The sequence below is a fragment of the Bicyclus anynana genome, chromosome 3 (genome assembly GCF_947172395.1).
Source record: "Bicyclus anynana chromosome 3, ilBicAnyn1.1, whole genome shotgun sequence".
Lineage (NCBI taxonomy): Eukaryota > Metazoa > Arthropoda > Insecta > Lepidoptera > Nymphalidae > Bicyclus > Bicyclus anynana.
In genome coordinates this window covers 4,963,932-4,977,787 of record NC_069085.1, presented here as the reverse complement: position 1 = coordinate 4,977,787, position 13,856 = coordinate 4,963,932, and the positions used below count along the sequence as shown (strand labels likewise).

The 13,856-nt window shown below is 39.1% G+C and overlaps 1 protein-coding gene across 2 annotated transcripts; it reads right to left on the bottom strand.

Annotated features, from left to right (window-relative positions):
• Window positions 1–45: 45 nt before the first annotated feature.
• On the bottom strand, window positions 46–13,720 carry LOC112048296 (GATOR complex protein WDR59). 2 transcript variants are annotated; one of them, XM_024085783.2, is made up of 12 exons: window positions 13,275–13,720; window positions 12,149–12,356; window positions 11,140–11,718; window positions 10,592–10,665; window positions 10,085–10,423; window positions 9,431–9,802; window positions 8,200–8,353; window positions 6,992–7,175; window positions 6,214–6,334; window positions 5,170–5,427; window positions 1,387–1,613; window positions 46–623 (listed from the first exon to the last, which is right to left on the bottom strand). In XM_024085783.2, the coding sequence occupies exons 1-12, from the start codon at window positions 13,521–13,523 to the stop codon at window positions 533–535; spliced, it is 2,856 nt and encodes a 951-aa protein (XP_023941551.2). In that variant the 5' UTR covers window positions 13,524–13,720; the 3' UTR covers window positions 46–532. The 2 variants fall into 2 exon arrangements, with proteins under 2 accessions (XP_023941551.2, XP_052747007.1); XM_052891047.1 differs by lacking the exon at window positions 13,275–13,720 and having other exon boundaries at window positions 12,153–12,355.
• Window positions 13,721–13,856: the final 136 nt, after the last annotated feature.

The following is a 13,856-nucleotide window of genomic DNA, read 5'->3' as shown; positions in this document are numbered from 1 at the left end:
AATATGATTTTAAGGGATGTTTGTTAAATAAAGATCCACAAAATGTTCAAATGTAATTTCATTTATTACTGATTCTTTCTACATGTATAAAAGCGGCAGTCTTTATACTTAAAACTAATCAATAAAATATTAAAAAAAAAAAACAAACTGTTATTATAAATATTTCTTATGGTATCTAAGATCACATTTTAAGCTATGGAAGCGATAAAACGCTCTTTAACCAATGAAATTTTATCCTATAGATATGTTACGTGCTTACAAAATCACAGCGAAAAGTGATCCGAATTATGCTACTCCACTGAGCACAATTTAGTGTTTACTTACATTGAATATTTATGTATATATAATTTTTACACTTCCTGACATTGCAGTCAGTATTAATAACTCGTTGTTTACTATGCGACTAAATTAAATTAAGACAATTAGGCGCCTTTGTTCGTCTCAGCTTCGACGTGCTAGTGATATATCTATAGTATAAAATCTTTGTCATTAACGCTCGTAAAGCCAGTAAGTACCGTCTTTGCTTCTTGTCTTAAACGTATTTGACTCCTTTCCACAGAGAGTTTCCTTCTATGATACATTTACAGCCGCAGCCGGCAGGACACGTGTCGTGTTGAGCGAACCTAAAATATTTGTAGGTCTTAAATTGTTCATTATAGTTCTAATAGATGGTAAAAAATACATTCTAGAGAAAAAGTAGTCTGAGACGGATATGACATACGGCGCCACTTGTTTTCGTAAAGAGTGGAGAGTTAGACAGGGGTACCGATCGGTTGGCGGGAATGACTTGTGATATAAGTCGCTCGTCGTATGGTCAGCTTCAGTGTGCTCGTGGCGTTCGAGCCGTCTACCTTTCTTGTTGGGTAATGCTTTATGGGCTACTTGGGATAGGCGGGGAGAGTGACTTGAGTGGAAAAGGGGAGTGTTTGTTAACTGTCAAACTGCCTTTAACCCTACACACAACGTTCACAAGTGCGTGACTCCACTCAAGATCATTCTCTGCCATTCTAGGGTCTTATTCTGGTTACAGTTTGATTTGTTAATTAAGTTGTCCTGACAAATATTGTGAATCCTTTGTTCAACATTAGTTTTCTTATTTTTGTTAACACTGCTAAAAATATCGTATTTTCTTAATTGAAATTGAGATTTGAATACTTGCTATTTATCACGCAATGGCCGTGTTTTTGGTGTTTGGAAAAATAGATAAAGTTTGCAATGTTTAACATTGCAAGTAATATTTTACTAATTCTAAACTATTTTTTTTAATATAACCTACATTTGTTTATTTCGGTCGCTTGTTCTAAGTACTATACGAAATGAATGCCTCGCTGACGGTATACGAAAGAACGTACTAACTACACTACTGTATTAAGTGAGTGCACTCACCACGCCAGCATGTGCTGCGCGTGCGCGGCGTGCGAGCACAGGGCGCACGCCACGGCGAGCCCGCGCACGCCGCGCCCGCACACGGCGCAGCGCAGCGCCAGGCGGCGGCACGCGGCGCACGCCGGCCCGCGCACCGTGCGCCCGCACCACGCGCACTCCCACGCCGCCTCGCCCACGCCGTCGCCCGGTGACGTCAGCTCGAACTTGCAGCGGACTAGTTTCATTACCTGACAAATTAGATTAGTTAATACTAGACTAATCATAAGTACTTAGTGCCCGCCTTGTGTACTAAGTACTTATGATTAGTCTACACTACAGGATATATTTCAGCTTTGCGACTCGCTGAGCTATGTTAGTGACTTTGGTTTATCTGCGAAGCTGAAGTGGCAATGGGCAGGCCACATAGTTCGAAGAGCCGATGGACGTTGGGGCCCCAAGATGCTGGAATGGCGACACCGCACCGGAAAGCACAGTGTTGGTCGACCCCCCACTAGGTGGGCCGAAGACATCAAGCGGGTTGCAGGGAGCCGCGGAGGGTGCTGGTGGCTCGAGACCGTTTTGTTTGGTCCAAGCCCATGCAAGAGGCTTATCTGCAGCAGTGGACGTCCATCGGCTGATAATGTTTATGATGATGATTTATTTATTTATTTATTTTATTTATTTATTTATTTATTTACTTAATCAATACCCGGGAAGACATTACAGTTGCCCAATTCGTCTTCCCAGGCTATACATACATTAGAATAATACAAACAAAATTACAAACTATAACAAAAATAAAAAAGAAAAAAAAAAAAGAAAGAAAACATTAATAATTTAAATACAAAAAACATTAATCAATAACAATAATATACTTAACAATTTAACAAAACATAAAAATTAAATGCCCGAAAAACATCAACTTACTCCATTAATAATAATTTAATGGTTTTTACAAGCATCTGCGGTGGAGAGTGAAAAACGTCCAATTCTAAATTGTTACCAGTTAGATCATTGAGCAGGCGCAGCGCAAGCGCTAACGGTGCGTGCTGAGTCACTTTTGTCCTGCCATGCGGTATAACAAATAAATGGCGACGTCGCGCACTAGCGTATTTGTCCGGGACATGCAAACCTACTGTTTCTAGTATGGCAGAATTACTCACTTTGCCCTGAATTAAAATTATTACATATTTTAACAAAGCTACCTTACGCCTTAACTCCAATTTGTCATACCCGGTCATACCAAGGAGAAACAGACTTGGATATATGGTGGGGTACCCAACTGAATAGCCATATTGCTTCCTGTAGAGCCATCTAATAAATTTTTTCTGGATCTTTTCCACCATATCTACGTACTTATGCTCAAATGGATTCCATATGATGGAATTACACTCCAGTTTACTCCTCACATATGCGTTATACAAAAGCTTTATAACCTCAATAGATTTGAAATGTTGTGACTGGCGGAGCACAAACCCTAGAGTCCTATAGGCTTTGGTACTTATTTCTTGTATATGGCTACGAAATGTCAAATTTTCTGACATAGTCGTTCCCAAATCCCTAACTGTCGTTACACGCGAAAGATTTGTGTCGCCTAGTTTGTAAGTAACTACAATCGGTTCAACCATTCGACTGAATGTAATGACGGAGCACTTATTAATGTTAAAAAATAATTTATTACGAGTACACCATTGCAACACGTTATCAACATCATTCTGTAAAATTTGGGCATCCGAAACGCGCTCCACCTTATAAAAGACTTTCAAATCATCTGCAAACAGTAGGCACCTAGCATGGGTAATCACATTCGGCAAATCGTTGATCAATATTAGAAACTCCAGTGGTCCTAGATTGCTTCCTTGACTTACACCAGAATGTGTAAAATAAGGTTCCGAACGATGTCCCTCATACTGAACGTATTGCCTCCGGTTTCTTAGGTAACTGGAGAAGAAATTAAGTAGTAATGGCGTAAATCCAACAGCAGCAAACTTATTAAGAAGCACGTCATTATCAACAGCATCAAACGCCTTTTGAAAATCAAAATAAGCTGCGTCAACCTGTGAACTACCATCAACTGCCCCAGTCACATAAGTCCAAAATGCCAACAAGTTCGTACAAGTTGATCGACCCGCCCGGAACCCATGTTGGACATCAGTTAGTTGGTATTCAAACTGCTTTCTTATTCGACTCTCCAATATTGATTCAAACAATTTTCCGAAAACGGACAATACTGCGATAGGCCTAAAGTCACATACTTCTGAGCTGTTGCTTTTTTTGGGAACAGGCACTACCCTAGACGTTTTCCAGATTTCTGGATAGAACGAACTTCTAAAACAGACATTGAAAATATGCTGCAATGGCAATATGAATACACTATCATAATCTTTAACTATGTAAGGTGGAATGCCATCTGGACCTGCGGAAAATTTCGGTTTAAGTTTCTTTAACGCTCCCCTTACATCGTCACAGAGAATAGACTCTACATGGATGCGCGCACTACCACTCCCACTTGTCCTCACCGCTTCATCCACGCAGAGACGCGGAGGTGTCTGCACATACACTGAGCTAAAAAACTTCGCAAAGAGATCAGCACACTGCTCCGGCGGTACTAACTGTCCCCCTTGCAATATTTTATGTTTGCGTGCCCCTTTGCGTTTTGAGGTAATATAGCTCCAAAATACATTAGGTTCGCGTTTTATGTTAAGTTCCATATTACTCCTATATAAAGCAAAATCATCCTGAATATTTGACTTGACTAGACACCGGTAATTAGAAAATAAGCTCCTATAATACGAACTATTATTAAAGGTTTTCATTAATTTATGATATTTCGCTTTTAACTTTATGTTTCGTTTAGTATTATTAGAATACCAACCAGGATAAATATATCTTGATTCACCAAGTGGGCACTGCTTAAGAGGGACATAATCATTAAAGCATGATTCAAGAGTCGAATAAAAAATCTCAACTGTTCTAAGAGGCTCTAAAGTGTTATACAATACTGACCAATCTGTATTAGCCAATCGCTCATACAGTAATTTAAAATTGGCTTTTTTAAAATTCCACTCCGGCTTCAAGTTGGATGGAGAATAGCTAATATTTAAGCAGTCAGGCGCACAGTATTCAAAACTTATTTCAAGCGGTGGATGGTAGGCATCAGGTGGAAGAAGTGACTCCTCAGCCCTTTGCACTATCACCTGGCCCAATGATCCATTAACAAGTACCAAATCCAAAAATTGGCCACTGTCATTACAAATATTATTCACTTGTTCAAGTTCACAAAAGGTTAATATATACTCAAATTGTGACTTAACATTAAAAGAAGAAGAATTAAAGTTAAAATCACCGCAGATTAATATTTTTTGCTCACTATAATGGGCACAAACTTTTTCTATACTCTCGTAGATCATTAAGTAATTGTCCTCACTAGATTTCGGAGGTATATATGTTACTACTAATATACATAATAAATTTTTACCGCAGTATAAACCGGCACAAACTATCTCACTGTTCAACGCGCAGTCCAGCGGGACACTTATTGTTTGAAGTGTGTATTTTGATCGTGCTATTATAGCTACCCCGCCACCACGCCGATTGTCTCTCCTATCACACCGGAGCATGCTAAATCCACTTGGTACAACTTCCGAATCTGACATACTCTCAGTGAGCCAAGTTTCACTGATGAGATGGACGTCGACTGATGAAGCCACAATCGCTGAACCAAACTCTTCGAGTTTAGTACAGTGTAGTATAGTAGTAGTATGATGACAGGATATCTTTAAAAAAAATGCTATATAGATTTACCTCGGTCCTTTTATACAAGAGTTGCCACCGATGCAGCACGTCCGCGTAGGCTCGTTTGAAGCAATGGTAGAGGTGCACAGTCGCGTCGTCAACGACGCACGCGGCGGAAGGCTCCGACTTGGTCGCGCTGTACTCGGTGTTGAGATTCTCAGCTTCGGAGCACGAGTTGCTACGCAGTATGGGCAGCGTCCAGCCGTCGGCGCTGATCTCGCTGTATTGTGTTATTGTGTTGTATGGTGATGTGTTGTTCCCGTTGCCCTGGAAACGACGGTGGAGTGAGGTGAGTTCTTAAGGTAGCTCCTGATTAGTGTAAAGACGCGATGTTACCTGTTAGGTTACAATAACCCCAAACCAGTAAGACTGACAAACAGACATATCTCGTGTAGAAAAGAAAAGAGCTGTCCCAGTCCCATTTCGTCCCACCGTAAAGAAAGAGAGCAATATTTCCGGTTGCGCTGCTATGGGTTGATATTTATCTATTTCGCTTCAAAGAGATACGATTCGGTTCGGTTGCATGTTACTCGTAGGATTACAGGCATGACTTTGTCTCAAATGTGTAAAAGTCCTGGAAAAAGCTAATTGTAAACTCGGACTGATGACAGCTGTAGTAATGAGAAGGACATCTGCCAAGAGAATCGCTCTATGATTTCCCAAGTTGATTCTAGATATCCAAAAACACCACGACACATAACCTCGGAGACAGCGGAACAAAAGGGACGAAGTCAAAGATTGGAATAAGCATAAATACAATTGAACTGAAAACTATTCAAAGGACTGAAAGACTTATCTTGACCACCGTCTAGCCGTTTTGAAAATGGGTATATTTATGAGCTCTTTTCGAATCTTCTTTTGCCACCTCAAATTTTTGGCGCCATTTTGAAAAACTGACTGAGTGCGTGCATAGTCATCTTGCGCTGCGACGCAACGTAGGTATAACGCAACATACAATGCTTTGATTCGTTCTGTCATCGCTACAGATCAATAGCATCGTCCAAATTTGAGCAAGTTTTGAACTTGTTATAGACTACAGTACAATTAACTTACACAGCTAGAAGTGCTGATGATGGACTGAGAGCTGGAGTTGCTCGTGTCGTTGAACGCTGAGAAGGCGCAAGTCAACATGGCCGCCATTTGCAGGTCCGACGACTTTGCGTAGTGTGATATTCTGAAACAAACATTGGTTTAGATAATTATAATTTAACTATTTCCCTTAGATTTCTACATTTATATGTTCACTATTCGTTAAGATTTTGTGATTACAAATATAAGAAAACTAATATTGAAAAAAAGGTTCACAACACTTGTCAGGACAACTTAATTAACAAATCAAACTGTAACCAAAATAAGACCCTAGAATGGCAGAGAATGACCTTAAGTGGAGTCACGCATTTGTGAACGATGTGTGTAGGGTTAAAGGATCCTTTGACTGATATCAAACACTCTCCTTTTCCACTCAAGTCACTCTCCCCGCCTATCCCAAGTAACCCATAAAGAATTACACAACAAGAGATGTGGACGGCTCGAACGCCACGAGCACACTGAAGCCAACACGAGATCGAGCGACGTCATATCCGTCACAGACTACTATTTCTTACACTATTTATTAAAAACATGTAAATTTAAAGCGGCCAACGCGGCGATAACAGATAATCACTAATCGCGATTGAAACTTTTCAAACCAAAAAAACACCTGGTATATTTTTTTACTATTAATCTTTGTATTTTACTTTTAATGTAATTGGGGCCTGAATTCTTGTGTGACCAAAGGCTTGCCAGCATCTCCCAAGACAGTATTAAGAAAGGTTGATAAGGTGAGACTTACAAGGCCTGTACGAGGTTACAGCACAGAGGGTGGCCGGTCCAGCCCATGCTCTCCTCGCCGGATATGAAGTGGTCGACGGGTCGCGCCGCCAGCGAGCGCGCCACCAGCGCAGCCAGCCCCCACGCGTGCGACAGCTCGCCCTCGCCCTCGTCCGATGCCACTTTTGCGTTTCTCTCGCACATGTCTGTGCAAACAATAACTTAGTTGAAGATTATCCTACTTCCTACTAGTATTATAAAGGCGAAAGTTTGTGTATAAGTGTGTAAGTATGTAAGTGTGTAAGTATGTAAGTATGTAGGCTACTAAAGCGATTTGGCTAAAATTTAAAATGGAAATAAATTTTACTCTAAATTAACACATAGGCTACTTTTCATCCCGGAAAAGTCCATGGTTCCTGCGGATTTGTGAAAAACTGAATTCCACGCGGACAAAGTCGCAGGCGTCCGCTAGTGAAGTGTATAGTAGGCTATAGTTAGGCAAGTTCGTTCGTAACACACCCGATAGACCGCGCGGGCCGGGAGGCGTGTAGCGACGAAAGAAAAACCCACGACTTATGCACCTCACTACCCCTCACGCGCGATTTCATACTCGCGCAGTCTTTTACCCCTGTCGCCCGCATAACATGGGAGTGTCATCAAGGAACTTTGCCAGACTGAAGTTGACACTTTTTTTAAATGATCTTATATAGTTCATTATTGAAACGTGAAAATTTTTGTTTTGAAATGTTTTTGGTAATAAGAGTCAAAACGCTTGTCGGCCATGGTGACCTACATTTCAACTGTTTCATGACGTTATAAAAAATTACTTTGCTGTTTAGTCATCAAGTAACATTGTGACGTTACAAAATGGACAACAGCGTTTTTGACGTTTGGAAAATTTGAAAAGTACATGATTTTTAAATTATGTTTTCTAGGAAATCCTTAACTTTAAAGCATGTACTATGCGAAATTAATATTATTTATATTAAATTTGATATGAGTTAACTACCCTATTAAGTATGGCGACTTTGGTGGGCTATTAAAAATAGACAGATTATAATGATGTAATATTCATTGGTGCTAATATGCGGCCAAGTGAAGAGGAGTTGTCCCAGTACCATCTCTTTCGCCCCAACGCAATGAAAGTGATTGCTGTACTTCCGGTTGCATGTTAGCGCCACAGGACCACAACTGTGGGATGTATTGTTGAAAACACAACTACAAACTTACCGACGGGGTTATCAGCGTTGATATAGTACTTCTCGGCCAGGCTTCTGTTGAGCGGGAAGAGGCTCGACGTGGCGTACAGCACCACGCGCGGCGGAGTGCAGCCCGATATGCTGCCGCGACTGCGCATGCTGCCCGCGCGACGGCTCTGGGCTTTCTGCACCAATAACGGACGGCACATTTAACATTATATAAATGTTCTCTAAAGATGACAAACACAAATATCTTGGGTCGTGGCTAACAGACTAATGAAAGCTACTGACTCCGTAGTATTATATGACTGTAAAGCATGGACCCTAGTGGAAGATTTACGTAAAGAGCTGGAAGCTTTTGAGATGTAAACATACCGTAGAATGATCCGCATGAGCTGGACGGCGACAGTGTCTACTCGTACACGGATGTATTTGCCAGAATGCAGAAACCGTGCTTGTTAAAACCATCAAGCAGCGGAAGATCTTGGTTTTCTTCAAACCATTATTATGTGCAAGATTGCAGGCAAAAGAGGAGTAGAAAGAAGGAAGAAGTCCTGGCTACGAAACATAAGAGAGTGGACAGTCATAAAGACAGTTGTAGAACAGAAATTTAGAATGCTGACCGCTGACCCTCATTAATGGAGAGGCACTCAAAGAAGAAATGTTCTGTAGAATTCCGCCAGCCTTCCCAAGGGCCGCGTCGAGAACTTGAAGGGTTATTTTATTACAATTATTGTCACCATTTTTGCTGAGCCTACTTCAAATAGTGTTAAGCTATCTTTTCGTGTGATATTAGATTTGCAGACAATATTATAAATTATATTTTCTGATCGTTTACCCTTAGCAAGGCTACGAGTCTCTAAGAATTTGCTCTATATGAATAATTCATATCTTAACATTAGATTATCAAAAGATTATACAAGTTTTGGAATATGAGCGAGGCCTGGTCCTGTAGTGGTTAAAAATGGCCGATAACAATGATATGCTTATAGAATTCGACGGATGCCTGTGCAATATTTGAGGAAACCCAGAAGCATTAGTAAGCGACGGCGTAGGAGTGGCGTGTGGCGACACAGAAGTATAGTCCGTTCCAAACAACGCTGGCGTGAGAGAATATGATGACGTATACCTCGGTGTTCTCATGTTTCAGAACCAACCGCCTCGCGTTTGTGGCCCGGTTAAATACTACCAGCGTGCTTGATTAGATTAGATAAGATTTGCTTACCTTAGAAAAAATAAAATGAACATACTCGTTTACTCACCCATCGATCCTGAAAGTAGAAAGTGGTGATAGAATTCGACGGATGCCTGTGCAATAGTTGAGGAAACCCAGAAGCATTAGTAGGGGACGGCGTAGTAGTGGCGTGCGGCGACACAGAAGTATAGCCCGTCCCAAACAGCGCTGGCGTCAGAGACAATGATGACATTGACCTCGGTGTTCCCGTCTCATGTTTCAAGGACAATCGTCTTGCGTTTGTGGGCCGGTTGAATACTACCAACGTGCTGACCCCACACCATTTAGCGCCGCAAGTTCTTGGGAATGGTATGCAGGAATCGCCCGCGTTTTCGCTCTCTGATTGACTTCGTTGGCTTGATTTCATCGAATCTGAATCGTCACTGGATTTTACTGGTATCTAGAAGAAAGTATGATATTAAGGTAACTCTTCAATTAGAAACTACATAAAAAAGTCCTCCCCCGCGTGTTGCAAAGCGTCCGCAACAACATGTGCGCCTGCCTGGTAATGAGTGAACCTGACATTGTCTCCGCATTCGCTCCCTACTCTACGGGTCCTCACCCGTGCAGTACGTACTCACTTATACGGTATTTATTATGTGACTAAAAATCAACTTGCTTCGATATTCTGTATTTAAAATATGTAATTATATATGTGTGTTATCAAATTGTGAACAATTACCTCATCTATAGATGTCGCCAATGTCTTTAAACAATGTAACAGACATCTGTGTCCTTCTTTCTTCTTGCGATTAGCTGTTCTGTTAATAGCTTGTAAAATTTTAATGGTAGTAGCGCCATCTACGTTAGTACCAGACAACCAAGAAAACTTGGGTATAGTTTGTTCTGTAACATTTCTCGGAAAGGTCACTTGAAGGTTGGCAGTGTAACCGTTGCGTTCTGAATGTATCTGACAAGTTCTGGTCTCTATATTCATGTCAGTCACCTCAATGTTTGCCATTTCACGAATAGATTCAAACTCTTCATCTATTGAGGTAGTTGTTTTGTGCACTATTTTATTCTGAAAAGGTTAGTTTTATTTGAAAACCACAGCCATTTACAAATTACATAATTTGAAAGACATTATATGCTATTAAATTTCTTACATTATATGTTATTAAAAACAAGACCTTAGTATTTATATTACATGTTATGGCATAATGTATAAAATATTGAAAAAGTGCTATACCATTTGAATGTCTTGTCCTTTTGAATCACTCACTGAAAGATCATTTGTTGAACTTACAGTTGATGCATAACTAGCTGTGGAAATAATAATTGGTTTATTCAAAAATACTTAAATGGAATGAAATGAGTATTAACAAAAACGTAAATAAAAGTATGAAACTTTGATTTCTATTTGTTTTAATTATAATTAGTGGAGGTGGTTTGATCCACGCCCAGTTGGTATATTGTCATACCCACTCCTAATACAGTCTTTTCTGACTAGTTGGACGGGAACGGGAATATTGGTCATATTTAAAAAAAGATACGACAAACATTCTATAAAAAAAATTATAAACTTAAGGAAATGACTATACTCAAAATGGAACCAGGCTCAGCACAAACAAAATTTAACTCACATTATTGTTACAAATGAGTAAATAAATACTGCATATCATCATCATCAAAATTAATGGCTAAATATTGCTCTTAAAAATTTCACAGGGGCAGTATTGAATGTAGTAGTAAAGGAGTTTTTATTCAAAACATAAGACCTAAAAAAAAATAACTTACTATCACTATTATTGTCATCATTTTCTGAGTCATCAGGTAAATAGTGTGAACACATTTTAAGTAAAGACGGATGCATAGTCCACAGCCTAAGTGTCTGATCCCTTCCCCAAGTCACCAGTTGATAATTAGATGGCAGTGTGTTTGGTCTCCATACCATAGTCTGAACTGTATCAGTGTGCCCCACTAATCTATGTGTTAAGGCTCCACCAATCCAAATGCCTATCACACCAGCTTGTTCAACCCTGGGTAGTCCTCCCCAACCCACTCCAATAGTGAGTAGTCCACTACCGAACGGTGTATAGATCGCTCTCCACACAGGAAAGTTTGTCATAATGATATTCTCTGGCCGTCTTGCACTATGTATGTCAAAGTATTTAATACTTCCGTCGTGACTAGATGTAACTAACTGATACTCATGGTGCGGACTCCAGTCAACACCATGTATTTTACATAAGTGTGCAGAAATGTAGTGGAGGGGGGAAGAATTTTTCCTGTAATCCCATATTTTTATATCACCGTCATGTGCTGTGGCAACTAAATTGGATGCTACTTTGTTCCATTGTACCTGGGATGCTCCAGCTGAAAATTATGTAAAAACAATTTATATGTTTTATTTATTTGTTTATTAAAGAATTTGGTTTGAACAATTTAAATATACAAACATAGTTGTCACTATATAATTAAGTAAGCTTAAAAAACAATGCAATAGTCAATGAAATATATAGATAGTTCAAAACTTGTTTTTTTTTCTCAGTTTACTACTTCAAAGCAGTCAGGATTTTGTTTTAGTAATAATTTCACAAATTTATTTACCTTTATTTAATTTTAGCATTGTTGCTACTAATAATTTTAACTTTAGTATGGTGAGAATAAGACAGGTTTGTTGATATTTATTTAGTTTAATCGACAATTATTGATGAATGTAGCCATGTACCTATGTGATTACTACATGTTAGCAGCATGATATATGAGTATGTGTTTAGATATCATCTATGAAAATAAACCTTACCTACAGCAGATAATGAAACCACTGGTTTCCTGGTATCCCTCAAATCCCACAAGTAGGTGAATGTGTCTATGGAACATGTTGCTATCAAGTTGTGATCTTGTCTATGGAAGTGTGTATCGCTCACTACTCTGGTATGACCGCGGAGGGAGCAAATGCACATCAAGTCATTGCCGGCTCTCCATTCATACACATCAACATGTTGATTGCTCTATGAAACAGATTAAAGTGTTAGCAATAAATCAACATAACTTATAAATCCATGTTAATGTCATAAGAAATATATATAATACATACTGAGAATAATGAATTAAAATATACTGAATACTTGAGAATATTGATCACCTCTTGTGGTACACCTGAGTCAATAAATTTAGACTGAATTATATCATTATCAATCTCATAATGTCTCAGTAACTCATTATCATATTTAACAAGAACTTAGAGTAGTTCAGGAAGACAATGTAAATAATTTACTAGCCAATGCCCACAACTTTGTCTGCGTGGAAATCAGTGTAAACTTTCAACCCCCATTTCACCACTTTAGGGATGATTGCATTTTAAAAATTCTTGAATCACATTATTATTTGTATTTTTTTATAAATTACGAACAAATTTTTAAAACAGTAACTCTAAATATTAAAGACTTTCTATACAAACTTTCCACCCCTATTTTTAATTTAGGGTTAAAAAGTACCCCATGTTTTGCTCCAAGGTCCCATTTACCATTATACCAAAATTCATCTTGATTGGTTCAGCCGTTTAGCTGTGAAAACGTAACAGACAGACATATTTATAATATTAGTATAGATTGTGTACTCCTATCAGTATTAGTAACAGTATGTTTCAAGCCTCAAAATCACACATTCTGTCGAGAGAGAAGTTGCTCCAACAGACCATCAAAAACATTCAGGAAACTTATTAAATTACTTAAATTGGTTATGCCTTTATTTACAAAAATGCTCAAGAAATATAATATAACTGAATAGGCTGTATGTTCACCAATCTTTGCCTGTCAAAACAAAAATAAAACATGTGTGTTGCAGTGTGAGAACCATGTACTGTGTGCCATCTATTAAATGAACCATTTGGATAATTGGGTGAAATAAATAGAATTTTATATTCTTACGGCTATTGCACAAAGCTTTTGTCCAGGGTACGTCTGACACCACTCAGCGCCAGCTGCGTCGTATTTGCTGTGCCGCGGGTACTTTTTCACGATTTCAGTGGGAACGTCGTCAAGCCCAATGTGTTTTATTGCGAGCCACCTACGACCTGCCAGTAGTACGTTGTTCCCCGAGTAATCCACCGACATAGCCGTAGCCTGCAACTCCCTATACTCCCATTTCATAATCTCCGAACTCCAGTGAACGGTCATCTTTGAAATTTTAAGGTTACATTACACCAATATACAAAATTAATGGAGGAGTTTCCTGCGTAGTTAGTTTTTAAATAGTAAACAACAATAAACAATAATTTAAATGTGGAAATAGGAATAACAAACAAATACAAAACAATGCAAAACACAATTATAAATTTAAGATTGACACTGACACTGACAGTCCAGCTGACAGGCACTTTTAAGCTTTGAGTTCTCTAGTTTTGAACTTAAAACGGTCCGTCAACTAGTGTCTTTAGTATTGACGGACATTCCACATTTCCTCCACAGACGAAAATATGACGAATATTATAATGCAGACGAAAATATGAC

What these genes read in the sequence shown, in the direction of transcription:
- LOC112048296 (XM_024085783.2), bottom strand. Translation starts at nt 13,523, where the DNA reads ATGACCGTTCACTGGAGTTCGGAGATTATGAAATGGGAGTATAGGGAG. An exon ending in GGTTTCATTATCTGCTGTAG is followed by an intron (nt 11,719 to 12,148) that starts GTAAGGTTTATT and finishes CATAATTTTCAG; the next exon opens with CTGGAGCATCCCAGGTACAA. An exon ending in TGATGACAATAATAGTGATA is followed by an intron (nt 10,666 to 11,139) that starts GTAAGTTATTTT and finishes TTATTTCCACAG; the next exon opens with CTAGTTATGCATCAACTGTA.